Genomic DNA, 19,731 nt, shown 5'->3' with positions numbered 1-19,731 from the left:
ACTGTATGGCTCACAAAGCCTATAGTATTTACAGTTTAGCTCTTTAGAGAAAAAGTTTGCCTACTTCTGGACCACACCAAAGTATCCCTATCTGAGAAGGGTAAATATAAATATATATGTGTATGTGTATATGTACTTACATATGTTATCTGTACACAGAACATATGCACAGATACATATACACCCACACATATATCACACACATTATACAGATACATCTATACACATGTACATACATTATACAGATATGTACACAGCTACATTATACAGATACGCACACGTACATACGCACATTATACAGATACACATACGCACACATAGATACATTATACGGATACATACACACACATATATACACACATATTGGATTGTTCTCAAGAAAATAAGTCCCCCCAATAAGATATTATGAGCAGCTTTCTCTTCAACCTTTTAAAACATCCTGTGTCCCCAGTATCACACTCAGGCCACACCAAATATAATGGGTTACAAATATTCAGATTTTATTATAAATAAAATACTGGTTTGTTTTTTTTTTTTAACATAAAAAAATGCCAAGTGTTGCATTTTATTTACCACCCTGGAGAGCAAGACTGTAGAGATTAAGGCAAACAGCTAAAGTGAAGGCACATATAAAAGGGCCACAGTTGGAATTAGAAGGAACAATTCCAGGGAACAGCTGTCTGTGTCCCCTGTGACACCCAGCATTCCGCAGCAGCCACCCTGTCGATTTTATGATGTAAAATACAGATAACTGGAACTATACAATAAAATCATGTATACCGCAGGAGTGTAATGAAGGTATCGCCTTATAAAGAGCTTTTATTTTAAAAATAAAATTCTGTTTAAAAATATACTACACAGATGGAGGAGGAAAGCAACAAAACAAAATGAAGAAAAAAAACAAAAACCCAATTTTCACTGTGGCCTAAGACTTACTGGTGTGTGAGGCTGACCCATGGGCCAGAGGGAACTATCTCGGCAGTCTATCTACAGTCATTGTCCTGTAACCTTGAACAAAATGTCTCTGTTAGGATGTGGCCACTTAATAAGAGGAGCTGGCTAGGGAACACTGATGTGAAAACTTGGCAAGAAAGACCCGCGCCTTGGGCCACAGTAGGAGAGGCCGGGGAGAAGCAGCAGAGGGAAAGCGAGGGGTATGCCAAGTCGAAATGCTTGTAGTCAACTCCGGTATGCACGGAGGCGGAAAGGGGAGAACGGACTGGCATGACTGCTCCCATCCTACCTGTCTGTGCACACTGTCCCTGATGCCCTACGAGCACTCAGTGATCGTGCACTCCCTTATCAAAATGACCCATCTGGTTCAAAGTGTCAGGGCATTCCTAGCTCGTTCCTGGCTTGACCCACATCGATGTTGAAGATACCAATGGGCAAAATGTCCTAATCCCACCATGTTCTGTCAACCTGACATACCTGCCCTGGAGCGGGCATTAGGAACGACAGCATGCCGCAGTTTAAGGTCACAGGATTGCAGTGGAAGAGGGTGTGAGGTACCTCTTTTGAGCGGCTGCGTGTGGCAGGAAAGCAGGTCAATATCGACATTAGGAAATTAAGATGCTGCAAACACAAGGCGAGCAGAGCCACGGGGAACAAATGCAACGCAAAGAATTGCAGGCGGCAGGGCAGGAGGTATCCAGACACGTTGTGCCAGTGAGGAGGAAAAATGGAGGGAAGAAGTGAACAGACAGTGCCATTCTAGGAATAGGACCAAGTATATTTACATAAATTCCTTACTCTATAATCATGATAAACAAAAAAAAAAAAACACATTCACACAAAAATATAAATTTGAAATAATTAATAGCACCAGTGTGTCAGATAATAGTTTCTTTCCCCCCGCTACGCAAAGTACAAAGTTGCATAGTGTTAAAGGCTATATATGAATCTCAAAGGTGGGCTGGTAGGAGGGAGGGGTTGTGTGGCAGGGAATCGTCACACTGTGATCTTGCAAGAAAACCACAGAGCTGAGGATCAAAAGTTGAGAAGCCAACAAGGCAACTCCACCGATGGGTCTCCCCTCCACACTTGGAGGGAAGGTTTAGAGTGGGTTTAAATCACAAAGTGCAGGAGCTAGACGGTGTTGGCAGCTGTGTGAAATACTGAGTGCAAGTATTTGCCACCAGGATTTGGCAAACTGTTTACAGAGATTCTAGAAGTTGGGAACGTCAGAAGCTAATTGAGGATAAGGGTCAAAGGTGTCATCTCTCCCCAGTGGAAGAAAAACGGGTATGTGGGATCCTGACAATACAGGCTGCATCTAAGTTTCATCCCTTTGCTAGGAAAGACTAGGATGAGGAGGCTTGTTCTGTGTGTGTCTGTCAAGATCTCAGGGGCCAACTTCTCTCTACCGGATTAACAGCACTAGTTCCAAGACTAATGTACTAAAAAAAGCTCTAAGAATTGGTTTGATTTTGAAAAAGACTTTAGTGGTTATCATATCCCTATTACTTCTGTATAAATTCCATTTATAGGAATATCAGAAGATGTCTATGGGGAGTGCAAGCTGCCCATCCAGATTTATCAGCTGCCCAAAGATCTGAAAAACGTTTATCTTCCTAGTCAAATTATTAACATACAAGAAAATGTTCAGCCTACTTCTGCAGCCTCATTCTCCTGGAGACTGTCATAAATAATTGCATCCTTACCCGTGGATGGCTCAGTGTCCTATACTCAAAATAGCTAAAACAACTGATGATGGCTCTTGACATTCTAAATGACCAATACCTTTGGCACAGGATGTTTATTTCCTTTTGCTTAAAAGGAGGGGTAGTAGATGGAGGTGCATTTTCTTTATCGATAGACTGGATATACTGGCCATCACAATGCTACTAGTGGTAGCCAAACTTTTCCTTCATAGAAACGAGTACTGAGACTGAGGAGTTCTGTTGGTATCAGTGAGAAGGGGAGGGCTACTTGCTCAGCCCTGGCGGACAATGGTTCCCACGAAGCGTTTACGCCACCGTACGATACCGTAAGGTGCCACGTCCTCACGCAACTCGGAAGGGAAAGTGTGGGTAAGGGAGTGCCTTCCGTGGAAGAGAGACTATCAGATAAAACCCTTTGTTCCCGATTCATGATATCTGACTTGTTTCTTTTTAAGCTTTGTGAATTTTCCTGGTTCGAAAGGACAGTGGTGGAGAGCAGCAGAGAAGTGGGGGTCTGAGAAATGTCATCTTTGTGTTAAGGCACTCTATGGCCTCACAACGGCTCCCTGGTCGGGGGGTGCTGCCTTCCGGCCCTACGCGATGATGCTAGGGCTTTTCAATGGACGGGGTGTTGAAGCAGCCAGACGGTAGGGTCTTCTTGATGTCTTCCAGGTTGCGAATGTCCTTCATGATCTCCTCGATATCTCTGTTATAGTCCATGATGGCAGCCTCCTGCTTCCTCGCTTCATTCTCCAGGTCAGATACTTTCCTGTCTAGATCGCTGACTTTCATCTCATCTTTGGCTTTGTTCAGGGTACCTTCAATCTCATTCAGCTTGTTCAGGTCCACTGTGTCCAGCTGCCCTGTAGAGTCGGAAAGGACACAGAAGGAAATAGATGCATTCAGTAAGAGTTATCACATTACTCCACAAGTAACTCCACTCACCTCTTCTATAAACACAGACCCCCAGCCACCCCCAAGCAGAGTCGGCCTGCACGTGTGATGTGTAGACTGTTCGTGTTGCGCAAGGGTGTGGTCAATGCAGACCAACGACAAATGCTGACCTTGCTAAGTTAGGACAGGTCAGAGCCTATATATAACGGATACTGGGCTGGATAGTTTTTTTCTCTGAGAAAACAGTTTTTGTGAAATGCTTTCTAAATACACAGGTGCCGTGTTCAAGACCTTAAGTCTCACTTGTGGTTTTGAAGGTCATCTGATTACATATATAAACATAAAAATGGCAATAACTGTTATCTGTATGCCATTTTAATGCCATCTGACGAACATAAGAATCTTTAAGCTGAACTCTAAGCCCTTAGCTCTTAGATTCCAGGGAAGCTGCATTGGTTTTGGGAGTCATGTCCTGCCTTTAGGAGTTAGACACTACTTGGAGTCCTCCTATGGAAAATGGCCAGGGATGAAATGCTGAAATAATTTCAGCAAAAGCTTCACTTTAAAATTAGCAAGAAAAAGAGGTTCTTTTGGAAGGAATTGCTTCCATAATTAATGAGAGCAGACAGCCACACGGTGATCAGCACGTTACGCATACTGTACTTGATTAAATTCTCACGAGACCATCTCATGCCAGTGATTCTCAGATGTTAACTCATTTGCCCAAGTTTGCAGTTTACAAGGCAACAAAACAAAGATTCCTACCCAAGTCTGACTAACTTTAAAATCTAGCTCTTCCCACAAAAAGCTACCTCCTCTAGCTTCCTGTCATTTTAAAACCCATCTGTTAGCACATTATTTATTATTTTTGGTATTTGAGACAGATAAAAAATATACCTCCCCCCGCCACCTCCCCCTGCCCCAAAAGAAAAAGTGACCAAACCTTAAAGGCTGGCGAATTAAAACAGAATGCCTTGCTACAAAGCTGTATTGGCTGGATTGTTACCACTTTATAATGAAGGCTTGTGACAGAAGTACATCTGTCCTATAATGAAGTCTGCTCCCTATTAAACTAGATTAAAAGAGCATTTCAACATGCTCATATTTCCTTATTCTATCAGTAAGAGAATAATCAAATAATCTGACTCTTTAAAAAACTGTCAGATTATCCTTTTAATTAGCAAATGAAGAGAATTCCAGGCAATGAAGTCATCACCAGTTTAAAGGGTTCTTTTATTCTGCCACTGAAATCCTTCACTCTAAATCTTTTAAAGACACTCTGCCGGCAGAATGAGCTATTCAATGTATCATAAACATCGACCATAAATGAGCCACTCTGGCAACCTATCTTCCTAATTTTAGAAGTCCTGGTCAGAGTCCAGTACTTAGATCATATGCCACGGAAGAAGTATTTGTTGAATTAATACAACCGAAAGTCACGTTTCGGTTCACACAATACTCATGCTGTAATATCTGCTTTTGTGACAACTATACCAGACCCCAAGAACAAACAATGCACAAAATTGAGATCCTGCCTAAAATGGCTCTCCAGCTACTTACCCAGCTGCTCCAAGAGGTCATTAATCAGGTTGAGGAGGCTGGTGACGGAGTTTTTGGCTTTTCTGGCATTGATCTCAGCTTCCTGAGCAGCCTGTGAAGCCTGTACAGAGAGAAGGACAGATGGAAACAACAGTCCCAATAGTGTGTCTTCATCTTCTTGAAGTGAAGAATCAGCCCCTAATCAGCCAACAGTCCAATTTTCAGATGCTTTTTTCCTAACTCATGAAACTATAATCTCTCACTGTAGGGTTGTTTTTTTTTTATCCTATCTTCATGGTGAAATGTTATTATTTTTAATTCATATGACTGTCATGAGTAGGCAGTCCGCATGCCTACACTGAGTGTATTTGTATTTCAAAAAGACCAATATTATTTCCTTTCCCCACTTTCTCACTCAAGAATACACAGTATATTCATAATATAATTCATCAAGCAGAAACAAGTTATTTTTAAGGATGAGTATAAAAACTACATTTTAGAACGGAAATATGTCCTTCAGGACACTCTTAGAGACTTGACTATCTTAGAAACTTGATTAGAAATGTTGTATTCTCAAAAAATTTTCATAAGCAAGTGACACTCTCTAGAACACCCTCGCCCCCTGCAACCACACGTGCCTGTGCGCACACACGGGTGTGCACGTACCCACACAAACTGGGGCAATACAATTTACATTTTTAAAATCAACCAAAGGTAAATATATTTGGGAAAGTTCCACGAAACCTGAACAAATACACTGTGCATGAGTCATGGGAAATGGCAATGGAAGCGGAAGTGTCTAAATATCAGAAAACAGATGCTCTCACAAATAAATCTAGCCAGGATATAAATGAGTGGCTTTGAGTTCCCTACCACATGATTGTTTTTCCTAGTTTTTGGCTCAAGATAATGCAACGTTTTTGGATAGAAACAATGTAGGATTTTTAAAAAGAGAAAGAGGAAAAAACCTTCACAGATAAATGATTAATCTCTGTTGAAATCACAGTCATTCTTAGTCTCGATAGGCTTTTCTGTGTGTATACCAGGAGAGGGGTAAATGACTGCTATGGCCTGTGGACAGCGACACTACTGCATTTAACCTGTGATCTCCAGCCTCCTGTTCCAGGACAACTGTAAGCTTTGCTCTTCTGGTTAAGAAAAATATTTAAACAAAAGTGGCTTGACGCGGTGTCTTTCAGGACTGACGTAAATGTAAGTGGGACAGTGTATGTGAGGGTGCTTTGTGTTCCTTGGAAGCTATTTACCAAAAGAAACAAAAGATGGATCCACTTCCACCCTTTGAATTGAATCCATACCCTTCCTTTGAAGCTCATTAAGAATATATCCTTTTCCTTCTTTCAACAGTCTCTGAATCTAATGTTCTACAACCACATTAAAAATGAAATCTAGAGATGCTCAGCACATCTGAGAAACAGATATTTTTTTTTACTATATAGTAATTTCCACTTCAGCCATAAACTTTGCTACAGAAAATTAAGGCAGTCCAAAACAAAACCCAAAAAGCACAATAAAATTAGGTATTTGCAAAGGGATGCTTCCTGATATCACTTCCCTAGAGTCTTCTTTGCCTAGATAAACAGGATCATAGTTCTCCTTTCTGTCCCAAGGTGAAAATGAGCCAGACTAGAAAGTCTGGTTTTCAAAAGTGGGAGAAAGGTCCCTTGCTTGCACTGAAAGTGCACAATTAAACACGTTCATGTGTATCATTCCTGTGATTGTAATCCGACTGAACTGAAAAGTTCTTTCTATTGTGACTCCATCAAAGTCTTTTGAAAGCAACATATAGCATAAAATAGAAAAACGGACTCTCGTTCTTCATTAGGCCATGCATTCAATGAGTTAATTTTGTTACCAACAACATCACAAAAGAAAAAAAAAATTAAACTGGAAGTAAGTTTGGTATGTTTTGTCATCTTTAAAAATGACACATGAGAAACTGGTCTTTGCCCCTAGAAAGCAAGTTGCTGGGGTAACAAGAGTAGGAAGGACATCAACTTTTCGTTGTACTCCTTTTGATTTTATACCATCAATGAAGCATCCCTCCAAAAATATAAATATGTACTTTTTAATGTCCTAAAGCTTCAAATGTGTAAAAGAATGTTTTGCTTTTAGTTGAGAGAAGCTTGGGGACAGGACAATTGTGCAACAACCTGGCAGGGGGTCCAAATTCTTTGTCTTCTATGTCAGCTACTAGGCCAATTCATGGCCCCAAAATGCAATGAGAAACAAAAGTCAATACGAAAGAGACATTTCTTAACAAGATGGGGATCTTATTTATTGATCACCCTTCACTTCCTTCCAGAAGCAAATAGGCCAAAACAAACTGCTTACCATCCCTGCCATCATCATATCCTGGTCAGCATCATCTTGTTTTCTCTTCAGCTCCTTTTCTGCTTCCTGTAGTTGTTTCAACATATCGTTCACCTCGTTATCCAGGTCTGTAACTTCTGCAAATGTCTTTTCAGCTTCTGCCTTGGTGCTGGTAGCATTCTAGGCATAAAATAAATAACTATTAATGAAAAAAAAAAAAAGCTTTCCTTTTTCTAAAGTATGCTCCCACACCTTTTATAATCTGTAAAATGGATCAAAAATACAATCCAGAAAGAACGGAGCAGTAAATTATACCATATGTTGAGTTACGCTATCATTTATTTGGGTTCCAAATAACAGGAATGAAAGAAAAGCCAGCCTTACCACCTAACATAATAGCATTTTACAATTTATAAAATACTTCTGTTTGCACCCTCTCATTTATCCTTAATACTTCCTGTTCTGTTATTTCCATTGTTAGTTGAGGTCGTGTGGCTAGCAAATGATAAAACATTTACACGGTGTACATTCTCCTCCACATCACATGGATTAGACACTTTCAAATTATGTTTTTTTTTAAATTTTTTTTTTCAACGTTTATTTATTTTTGGGACAGAGAGAGACAGAGCATGAACAGGGGAGGGGCAGAGAGAGAGGGAGACACAGAATCGGAAACAGGCTCCAGGCTCTGAGCCATCAGCCCAGAGCCTGACGCGAGCCTGACGTGGGGCTCGAACTCACGGACCACGAGATCGTGACCTGGCTGAAGTCGGACGCTTAACCGACTGCGCCACCCAGGCGCCCCTCAAATTATGCATTTTTAATGCAAATGTAGCCTTGTTCTACTTGGCAATTCATCACAATGTACAAAAAGACCATGATCCCGAAATAGGAATATTTTATAAAATGTAATTAATCCCTAAACCAACTATTCTAAGCAAACTAAAAAAACGTGTATGATTCTCAAACACATAATTTTAGAATCTGTTCCAGTCTCTCTTTTAAATAAAACAAACAGATTAACCGTTAAGTAGGAAAGAGGCAGCTTAAAGAGATTATTCTTTACAATGAGTAGAAGGAATCCTGGCAGTGGAAGCTAATAGGAGGGGCTCAGATACAACATCCGTCTGGAAGAGGGGCCTCAGAGTTGGACGGACTTGGCACTCTACATAAGGCTGAAAAAAATTTCAGCTGTCCATGTCAAAGAACTGTGTTTGAGAAGAGTCTGACGTTTGTGTGGAAGGGGCTCTGTGGGTCCAGGAGCCATCCCCCACTCACAATACAGACCCTGCCACTGAGACAACAGAAGAAATGTTAAAGGGCTCTTTCGATGATTTCAATGATTCTGACTCTCCCTCTTCAGTCAATGTATGTACCTATTCTACTGCCTAGTAAAAAATGAATAAGGATAGTTTAAGGTGATTTTACTGAATTCGAGGAAGAAGCCTGCTAGGCTTCTAGGGGTCTGGACAGAACCTGGAAGATGACTAGAGAAGTACATGAGCAAAGAGTGTCTGGGAGAAGGGGGAAGCACGCACCCTTTGGACAGCACTGGCGATCCTCTCGGCCTCGTGGGCCTTGCTCTTGGCTTCGGTGGCATCCGCAGCGGCATTGCCCAGGGCCAGCTGTGCCTCCCTCGTCTTTTCATTGGCTTCAATTATGGTCTGGTTGATGGCAGGAATTCTCCTTAGAGCCTCCTCTGCAGCTGTCTTGTTATCGTTCACACGCCTGTCAAAATCTAAAATCAAGTTCAAGGAACACATTTGAACTGAACTCTCAACAAGCCAAAAGGGAACCTTTCAGGAAGCTGCAACTGGAATTTGTTTTATGAACAATGAAAGCCAGGAGAGAAAAATGAAAACCAGCATGGGCAGCCTTGAGAAGAACAGAGCACAAGGCTTCAGATTCTTGTGAATGAACATGTTTCTGGAAAGTTTATTTTCATGCAAAGCACTGAGTATGCCATTACGACCACTGCAACCAATGTTAAAGGCTGTAGTTTATTTAGTGTTTCCTATGTCTTAGCTATGGAGTTAAGAGCTTTTTGGTGTGCCTGTGATGCAGGCACTGTGTCATTTTTGTAAGTGAGAACTGAGGATTAAAGAGGTAGATAATTTCCCCCGAGGGTTCACAGAAATAAGAGGGGGATCAGGGATTCTAACTCAATCCCACTGACACCAGAGCCAATATACTCCACCATTATCTTGGTTTTTTGTTTATTTTTTTTTTAATGTTTGCATGCATGCTCACTCTCTGTCAAAAATAAACAATCAGGGGACGCACAGGGAGAGAGGGAATCACAGAATCTGAAGCAGGCTCCAGGCCCTGAGCTGTCAGCACAGAGCCCAATGCAGGGCTCAAACTCACAAAGCATGAGATCATGACCTGAGCCGAAGTCGGACCCTTAACCACCTGAGCCACCAGGCGCCCTCAACCATTATCTGGTAAAGCTTCCATATTTATAGAACCTACGGGCTAGTTTATCAGAGGCAAGTCCAGCACTATACTGTGAACTGAGCACATGTGTTTTTTATCTTGGGTGAGGAAAGAAGATAAAAACACTGAGATGCACTTGGCAGAGAAAATTAAAAATCATCTCTATTTACCAACATGAGCCAGCTAAATAGGCATATCTTGATAACATGAATTATTCTAACATCAGAAAATTTCCTTTTTTTTTCTCCCCCACACTGGGGTATAAAGGGGTAAAATGACATGAGCTCTGAGATTTTTCTTTGAAATACTTCAGCATAAAAAAACTAGGGTGGATGCTGGGGGATGAGGTAGGTATAGTTAAAATCATAACTGTTGAATCTAGATGAAGGATTTATGGGGTTTATTATACTATTATCTTTCATATTATAGATGTTCCAAGAATCTCATGGTAAAAAAAACCAAAAACAAAACAGAAATCGCCCAAGTGAAGAAAGCATAGACATTTACCCAATTATGTGACCTGCTCCTACCTCTCAGGTTGCTGAGGATGTCGTTGGCTTCTTGTAAGGTATTTCGTCCCTTTTTAGCAGCTTCTTCGGCAACAGCCTTGGCGGCATCTGCTCGGGCTAGGAGCTGGTCAGCAGTCTACAAACACATGGCAGATCAGGGGACGAACCCTCCAAGGTAAAGCCCTTTTTTCTCCTAATGACCAGGCACCTCCAAGCTACCACCCCGACACCTGCCCGCCTACAGCAGCTAGCCCTGGGTGCCCCACAGACTTTCCTCCGAACACCCTCGGGCTCGCTGCCCTGGGCCCTGAGGTAACATCGCAGACACAGCTTCTGCGTGCACGGTTTCAAATTTTGCCTCAAGACAGGAAGCAACCTGCAAATCAAACCAACCTGCTGTTCGATCTTTCCCTTCTCCAGAAGCTTCTTGACTTCCAGTTCCTTCCCTCTCATGTCCTCTCTGAGGTCCTCATAATCTTTTAACTTCTGGTCAATCAGATGGTCCAGATCCTCAGCTTCCTTCTTTATTTTATTTGCCTCATTCTGTGAAAAGCAAGTAAGATTGTGACATTTTAGACAAAACAATGAAACTGATGAAAAGCTAGCCTTAGTAACTCTGTAACACTTAATAGATATTTAAAAAAAATTTTTTTTAATGTTTATTTTTGAAAGCGTGAGAGCACAAGCAAAGGTGGGGTGGAGAGATACGGGGATGGGGTGGGGTGGGGTGGGGGGATGCAGAATCTGAAGCAGGCTCTAGGCTCTGAGCTGTCAGCACACAGCCCGATGTGGGGCTCAAACTCACAAACCGTGAGATCATGACCTGAGCTGGAGTCAGATGCTCAACCGACTGAGCCACCCAGGCGCCCCCAATTTTTTTTTTCATGTGTATTTATTTTTGAGACACACACACACACACAAAATCCTCAGCAGGCTCCAGGCTCTGAGCACAGAGCCCAATGCGGGGCTTGAACCCACGAACCGTGAGATCATGACCTGAGTCGAAGTTGGACCCTCAACCGACTGAGCCACCCAGGCACCCTTTAAAATTTTTTTAATGTTTGTTTATTTTTGAGAGAGAGAGAGACAGAGTGTGAGCAGGGGAGGGGCAGAGAGACTCAACAGATATTTTTAAAAGAGCAGCATAGTTCAAGATTTTTTGGACCTTTTTTCCAAAAACAGAGGTATACTTTAGACACAGTGAAAGGCACAACACTTACTGCAATGAGCTTTGACAAATATATTTCCCTGTGTAACCAACTCCCCAATCAAGATATAGAATATTTCCACACCAGGAAACTCCCTTATATCTCTTTCAAGTTAATTTCCATACCTCCCTTTTCAACAATGCAGCTGCCACTGGTCTGGTTTTTATCATAGATTAGTTTTGCCTATTCTCAAATTTCAAATATGTGAGATCATACAGTATATACATGTCTGAAGAGACCTAGCTAAACCTTTATGGTAAAAAATCAACAACACCTCAGATGTAAGAAGTGAAACTTAATAAATTTCAAGTGTATATAACATAGATATATATAATTTATACAGAACCTGGGAACAGGATTCATGACTGGAGTACAGATGCAATAAAATACTACCAATCTCCAAATATTTCACCTGCCCAACAGCATCCTGGTAAGAGTTCTTTCATTTAAACCATTTTCTTCAATTTCTCTCTTGTTCTCAAGCAGACAGTACCTGGGAGTAACACTCCTGGTGTACTGGCTCTAATAAATACAAATATATAATAAGATGGATTTATATTAAAGATTTAGGAGTGATTAATATCACTAAAGAGTCTTTGATGTTTAATCTTTATAATCACAGGTTTTTTTGTTTTTGTTTTGTTTTTTAGAGACAGTGAGCAAGCAAGAGTGCAAGCAGAGGAGAGCGGCGGGGGGGGGGGGGGGGGCGGGGGGAAACTTAAGCAGGCTCTATGCTTTGCACAGAGCCCGACAGAGGGCTCCATCCCACGACCCTGAGATCATGACCTGAGCTGCAACCAAGAGTCAGAATCTCAGCTGACTGAGCCACCCAGGCACCTCAATCACGGGATTCTTTATCTCGGTAAGTTCTGTTAACATATCTAAAACAGAACCCGATATTGCCACTGAGTTAGTTGGAGGACGGAGGAGGAAGGTACCCATGAAAATCACAGAGCAGTCAGAATAGCCTTCACCGAGACTGTGAGGGGTGCGTGCGGTGTGCATGTGTCTGGGAGGCAAGGGTGCGTGCTGTGGAGGGTGATGGCGGTGACAACCAAATCCCTGTGCATACAGGTTGTCCACCCCGTACCTCCAGTGCTTCTGAGTCCACAGGCGTCAGCTGGGCAACGCTGGCATAGATCTCCACCGCTTTATCTCCAGCCCTTTTGGCCTCTTCATGCACTCGGGCGGCTTGCTTCTCCAGATCCTGTGAGATGTTCTTTGCTTGTTCATACCTAAGGAACAAAAGATGTGACTGAGTGAAAAACTGAGTTGCTTCTGGCATCTTAATGTTAACTGCATTCATTCCAGTTCAAATCACTGCAACAGAATTTCTACAACTTTAAAGAAAATGCTATTTTATTTTTAAGTTCATTTATTTATTTTGAGTGTGTGTGTGCAGGGAAGGGGCACAGAGAGAGGGAGAGAGAATCCCAAGCAGGTTCTGCCCTCTCAGTGCACTCTCACAAACTCTGAGATCATGACCTGAGCTGAAATCAAGAGTCGGATGCTTAACTGACTGAGCCACCCAGGCGCCACAAGCAAATGCTATTATTTAAAACCAACATAGCTTAAATTTATATTTCATCTCATCACTTCTATTTATACCATATGGTTTACCACATAGTTTCTTATTTCGGATACCTTTTAAACATTTGTAGCTCAAGTGTATTTTCTCTATGATAGTTCCTCTTTCTTTTTTCACTTTTGCAGAATTTTAAGTATCATGGCTAATCTTGTTACCTTTCTCTGTAGTTACAGGAATTAGATCAAATAAAATCTCTGTTGCTCTATATCCCTGCTCTAATTACTGCACCATTTCAAAAGCATGATTAACAAAAGGAATCTTACTGCCTGAATGCATGCCCCGAATGCATCAGCATTTCATTTTTCATGGAAATGGTGCTGCTTGCAACAACTGAAAGGCCAGAAGCCACTTTTATTATTTATTTATTTTTTTTTAAATTTTTTTTTTCAACGTTTATTTATTTTTGGGACAGAGAGAGACAGAGCATGAACGGGGGAGGGGCAGAGAGAGAGGGAGACACAGAATCGGAAACAGGCTCCAGGCTCTGAACCATCAGCCCAGAGCCCGACGCGGGGCTCGAACTCACGGACCGCAAGATCGTGACCTGGCTGAAGTCGGACGCTTAACCGACTGCGCCACCCAGGCGCCCCTGGAAGCCACTTTTAAATGACACTCACTTTCTATTAAGCTCCTCAATCTCCAGTGTTGTTTGATTCTCTCCTGCCAGTGTTCTCAGAAGCAGATCATATGCCTCAGTTGATGTCTCATTAGCTGTCTTTGCCACTCTTACAATATCATCAGCTTCTTGTTTATGGCTGGATAACATAAAAGAAAAAAGGAACCATGAAACAGAACTATTTAATCGAGAAAGAAGCAGACTTTAGGTAACGCTTACCTTACTATATATACAAATGCCAACGTGGGCAGAGCTCTATAAATACTGGAAAAATCTTCTAAATTTGGAATTTTGCAATCATTTCAATGGGGCTAAGTTTACAATAACATTCAACAATCTGAGAAAATGGCATTTTCCCAGAGGTTATTTTCCAAGCAATATTTTCCTATAAAGTTTATAGAGGCAAATGTTTATATTTCTTCAAAAAATGACTTCTAAGTATAATTATTTAAGAATAATTTATCTATAAAACCATATATCCTAGCAAGGACTCATTCATCTAGTCATAAGCACAAACCTCACTCAGATCTAATGTTTAATCCTTACTCTGGTTCAGTTACTACATAGTCCTGAAACAGCTTCGACTATTCAGATTTTGCACAGGCAACCTAATCACTGACCAGGAAAAGCCACCCAACACTCAATGGAAAGAAACATGTCACCAGGGAATCCAGCCAAATAATGCGAATTTTAGCTGGGTAAGTCATTAAGATTTTGTCAGCTCTAAAATTTCTATTACAGTGTCATACTGCCATATGTGGTCATTCTTTTTTTTGGTATGATAAGCTTTCTTTCAAAATTCCTGTATGAAATACACCAAATTATTTTATCTTCAAGACCTAATTATCTTAGGAGTTTTCCATATGTTTTCAGCTGTCATCTTTTAATCACAAAATCTAGCTATGAAACCATGAATGTTCCATGAACTAAATTACGCAGCTCACACATTTACATTTACAAAGAATAGAAAGAGCACATGTTAAAGCAAGAAGCTGAAGTAATCACTTTGAACAATGAGGTTAAAATTCTAACGCTGGGCTTGCTTAAGCACCATGAGGTCTGCGAGCTGGTGTGCAATGCATTCAACATTTATTGAGCACTTAGTGTATCCCAGACATTGTGTTAGGCACTGGAACTTCAGTGAATAAGCCTACATTCTAGCAACTTGTTTAACAGCTTTTTTTTAATTCAATTTAATACTCTCCTATGACTTAAAGTTTTCCTACGAAACTACCTTACACTTCATAATAATTAAACAAAAAAACCTTAAAAAAAATCAGGAATGAAACAGTCTGTTTTCTTGGGCTGATTTTCAAATGTACTATGTGTTAGTAAATGTTGTCTCTTAAAATATGAGAGTTAAGCATTTTTGTTAAAAATTAACCTTAAAAATTAAAAAAAAAAACAAATTCAACTGAGCTTATTATCAACTTAAAGGTTCTGAAATTAAACATCTAAAAATTTTATGGTTTTCTTTGAGAAGTGCAAATACAATTTCCCTCCAAAGCATCATATTCAAATATTCAAAGTAAATATTCTAATTTCAAAGGAAAGAGTACACATAGCCGATGACATTTCAGAAAAGAGAGCAAACTTTGCCAAAGTGGGATATGTGAAAAGTGTGTGTGGGTAAAGGAGTGACAATAAGTACACACTGTAAGGAAAGTTCTAGCTTAACCATGAAAACACAGGGATCTGGAGGTTACCGTTCAGCAAGCTTTCGTGCCTCTTCTGCCAAAAGAGTCATGTTGTTTGGGTCCCCGGTGGACTCTGGTTGAGTGATTGACTGAAAAGGAAATAAATAAATCACTAATCTCAAAGGACTGAATTATTTAAATTTAATAAAGCAAGTGTCAAAACCAAATTTGTATCAGTATTATTTAGCAGAAAGAATGTCTCATTAATTAAAAGATCTTTACTTATTATTAGGCTCCTTGGTTACAGATTACTATTTGTTTTCATCAAAGGATAAGGGAAGTCTAAATTGCCTAGTGCTATAGAAGGAACAAAGCTAGAGAAATGACCCAGATGTCCTTTGGTTTTTATCCAGTTCGTGATAACTATTTAATGACAACTATGAGCAATGTGGCTTTCTTGGTCCATGACAAAAAGACGTAAGTCAATTTAACTGAAGCATTCAACGGACAGTAACAGACTTGCTACAAATTACCAGGGGACTCCTACAACCCAACCTCAGACCTTCCCAATCACTCACCACATTGGCAACAGCAATCTTTGCTTTCTCAAGTTCTCGGGATGCAATTTCAATCAACTGCTCGGTGCTTTCTACCCTGGCACGTGCTTGCTCAGCCAAGTTTCCAGTCTCTTCAATGGTATTCCGTATATTCTGTAAACGGCTAATTTGGCTGGATAAGGTATTATTCAATCTCTGGAGGCGATCTATCAAATTCTGGTCTATATCTGCAATGGCATTGCAGAAGAAAGTCCATAAATTATCTGAAGCAGGGACATATCTTACATGAAAGCTGAGGCAAAACCTTATTCTTCCAAACACAGATCTTTCCGATAAGCTTTTCCTAAGCCCATCGGCAGGACTGGTCAGTCTTTACTGTGTGCCCAGTTGTACCTCCACTGTTGCATTTATAACACTGTCTCCAACTGTGTGTCTGTCGGTCCCACTTGACTATGAGCTTCTCTTTCTTATTCCCAGTCTTACACAATGATTAGCAAAAAGGAGACACCCAAGAAATGTCTGACAAAGGAAAGTTTGATATTCCAGCACATGCCAGATTTAATCATAAAAATAAAAAAAGCACTACCAGCTCTGAGTGCTACACATTTTTCTAAACTAGGAAAAAATCAGGTTCAAAACAGATGTTGAAGTGTGGCCGATTAAATTCATTTTGTATTTTAGGGGCGCCCAGGTAGCTCAGTTGGTTAAGCATCCAACTCTTGATTTCGGCTCAAGTCATGATCTCATGGTTTGTGAGTTGAAGCCCCGTGTCGGGCTCTATGCTGACCGTGAAGAGCCTACTTTGGACCTTCTCTCTCTGCCTCTACCCCAACTCGCTTTTTCTCAAAATAAATAAATAAACATTAAAAAAATTAAAAAATAGGTTCATTTTGTATTTTAAACTAAATACAGACTTGCTGCCACCTCCCACCCCCTGGAATACCCATGTCATTTCTTTCATACTGATTTCTGCTTTTGAAGAGTTCTTCAAATTGTTTTTTAACTGTGCCCATTCAGCCTAAATCTCATACCTATGTCCTAATAAAAGATAAATATAAGCTCATGCAAATATGGTTGGCATTGTCAAAACTCGCACGTGTCCTAAGATTATATTAATACACATTATATTAACACACATATTAGTATACATAAGTCCTATGCAAAATTGACCAGTTCTTATTTCAACATGATGTTCAGAGTTGGCATCTAAATTTTCCAAGGAATGTGAAAAAGAGAGAGGTCACGGTTAAGATCAATAAAGATGAATACAGGTTTGGAAAACAGCAACCACGTAGGCAGGGTCACCAAATACTCGTGCACAGTTGGTGTGGTGCAAAACTCTTGCCTAACTATAGACAGTGACCCTGCTTGAATGATCAACCACTTCTTTAATAATCTGAAGATTTTTAAGAAAACAACAAAAGACAAAGTGTCGAAATCATAGAAAATCATTTAGACTTAGGAAGCACAAGCAGCCAATGAAGTTATAAAAGCCCCTTCCCTTTAGACATTCAGGAATGTAACAGATACCAATCTCTCTGGCCAGCTCGAGAGAAACAACAGTAACTGAAAAGGGAATAGATAATGCAACTGGTAGGATCACTTGAAATGCCTTCAAATTGCAAAACCTAGTTGCACCATATAAAGCTGCAGAATAAACACAAGTTTAAACTACAAATAAACACTCAGGGATGGTCTGAAAGGATAAATCATTGTGAAGATATTCTTATTCTCGGCTAGTTTGAACCCAAGTAAGAAAGGTCAGCCAGGAACTCCATGAAACCAAGCCTTAGTGGGAGCAGACTTTAACCCTAGCCCGTCTATGGTGCTACCCAAGCCCCGGGAAGCAGCAGCCCATTATGTTCCTGCCTTGCAAGTGGTTCAAGGGGAGGCATGACGGCCACGACTTCTGTCAAAGCTTCTGTCCAATGGGATTGTCTGCTCTAATAGAGGAAAGGAGGCAGTCAAGGCCAGAGGAAGCTAGACCTAGCTGGGGCTGCACTAAGATGCGATCAATGCTGGCTGACCCCCCTTTCTTGCCTCTTGACTGCTCCCATGTGCTCCTGGTGTTGGCACCCCAGCTCTCCAATGGACTGATCAACAGTTAATTATAACTCTGCATTCAATTCTTCAATGAGTATGGCAGTATTCTTCAATGGGAATTTGTTGTTTCAAGAGAATACATTACAGGAAAAACGTGTGCCAAAAGGTTTTGCCAACAAATGAACATACTAAAAACGCAAAGAACAGGAATAAACACAACAGGAAACATTTAAGTTCTTCTTATTCTATGTTTAACACTTAAAATGTACCAACACCACAAAACACAACTAAAGTTAACATAAACTATTGACCTCTTTTTTTTATTTATTATTTTGAGAGAGAGTGAGAGAGAGAGAGAGAGAGAGGGAGAGAATCCCAAGCAGGCTCCACACTGCCAGTACAGAGCCCAACACGGGGCCTGAACTCATGAACTGCAAAGTCTTGACCCGAGCTGAAACCAAGAGTTGGATGCTTAATGGACTGAGCCACCTAGACGCCTCAACTTCTTATTTTTAATTTCTAAAAATTTACCTTATAGAACGATTTCTGGACTCTCATATAAAAATTCAACAAACTGGCCCAAACCAGATGCATCCAAATTACTTCCTTCCTCATTAATTTTATAAAATCAAAATTATATACATTAGGGATATCTACAATAAGAAATAAGGACTATATTTAGTTTCTGTTGACCTGTACTCTGATAGGAAGATTCTCTAACTCCAAATGGGTAGATTCATAAACTCAATGAAGAGGTCAATCACTGTGGTTCCAAATGTACTAATGTTAATGCACATTTACTATGAGTATCTGTGAACACCTGTACCTCAACGATGGGATGCTCTAGACAAAAGTGACCTTAGCCAGATGGGGAACACTTTGATAGAAGGAGCAGTATCTTGTTCATGTTTTCATTAACTGGTGTTTAGCACAATGCGTGGTATACTATAGGCACTCAGTAAATGTAGAAAAGGATTTGTCCAAATTTAGAAAAAAAAGCTTAATTCAGAGTAAGAAATAAAAATAAAACGAGGGTGCCTGGGTGGCTCAGTCAGTTGAGCATCCAACTGCAGCTCAGGTCATGATCTCGCGATTCTGGGTTCGAGCCCTCCATTGGGCTCTGTGCTGACAGCTCAGAGCCTGGAGACTGCTTTGGATTCTGTGTCCCCCCTCCGTCTGTCCCTCCCCAGCTTGTGCTCTGTCTCCCTCTCTCAAAAATTAACATTAAAAAATTTTTTAAAAACATTAAAGTGATTTTTTGGGGGGGGCGCCTGGGTGGCGCAGTCAGTTAAGCGTCCGACTTCAGCCAGGTCACGATCTCGCAGTCCGTGAGTTCGAGCCCCGCGTCGGGCTCTGGGCTGATGGCTCAGAGCCTGGAGCCTGTTTCCGATTCTGTGTCTCCCTCTCTCTCTGCCCCTCCCCCGTTCATGCTCTGTCTCTCTCTGTCCCCAAAATAAATAAACGTTTAAAAAAAAATTTTTTTTAAACATTAAAGTGATTTTTTAAAAATGTTTTTATTTATTATTTTTGAGACAGAGAGAGACAGAGCATGAACAGGGGAGGGGCACAGAGAGAGGGAGACACAGAGTCCGAAGCAGGCTCCAGGCTCTGAGCTGTCAGCACAGAGCCTGACGCGGGGCAAAAACTCACAGACTGTGAGATCATGACCTGAGCTGAAGTCAGATGCTTAATCCACTGAGCCACCCAGGT

General features: G+C 40.9%; 1 protein-coding gene across 1 annotated transcript in view; it reads right to left on the bottom strand.

The window, feature by feature from the left end:
* Nucleotides 1-476: 476 nt before the first annotated feature.
* Nucleotides 477-19,731, bottom strand: part of LAMC1 (laminin subunit gamma 1) — a 46,873-nt gene continuing 27,618 nt past the window's right edge. Inside the window, exons 18-27 of the mRNA XM_040446546.1 lie at nucleotides 16,000-16,205; nucleotides 15,491-15,570; nucleotides 13,786-13,923; nucleotides 12,671-12,815; nucleotides 10,766-10,915; nucleotides 10,394-10,508; nucleotides 8,966-9,165; nucleotides 7,449-7,607; nucleotides 5,118-5,217; nucleotides 477-3,526 (exon numbers count right to left, since the gene is read on the bottom strand). Of these exons, the coding sequence (XP_040302480.1) occupies nucleotides 3,270-3,526; nucleotides 5,118-5,217; nucleotides 7,449-7,607; nucleotides 8,966-9,165; nucleotides 10,394-10,508; nucleotides 10,766-10,915; nucleotides 12,671-12,815; nucleotides 13,786-13,923; nucleotides 15,491-15,570; nucleotides 16,000-16,205 (1,550 nt within the window). The 3' untranslated portion in view covers nucleotides 477-3,269. The remainder of the gene's footprint in view (nucleotides 3,527-5,117; nucleotides 5,218-7,448; nucleotides 7,608-8,965; nucleotides 9,166-10,393; nucleotides 10,509-10,765; nucleotides 10,916-12,670; nucleotides 12,816-13,785; nucleotides 13,924-15,490; nucleotides 15,571-15,999; nucleotides 16,206-19,731) is intronic.

Source organism: Herpailurus yagouaroundi, unplaced genomic scaffold, assembly GCF_014898765.1.
Source record: "Herpailurus yagouaroundi ecotype Mexico unplaced genomic scaffold, PumYag 195, whole genome shotgun sequence".
Taxonomy (NCBI): domain Eukaryota; kingdom Metazoa; phylum Chordata; class Mammalia; order Carnivora; family Felidae; genus Herpailurus; species Herpailurus yagouaroundi.
Note: the sequence above shows the minus strand (reverse complement) of the source record. Positions and strands in the feature narration are given on the sequence as shown.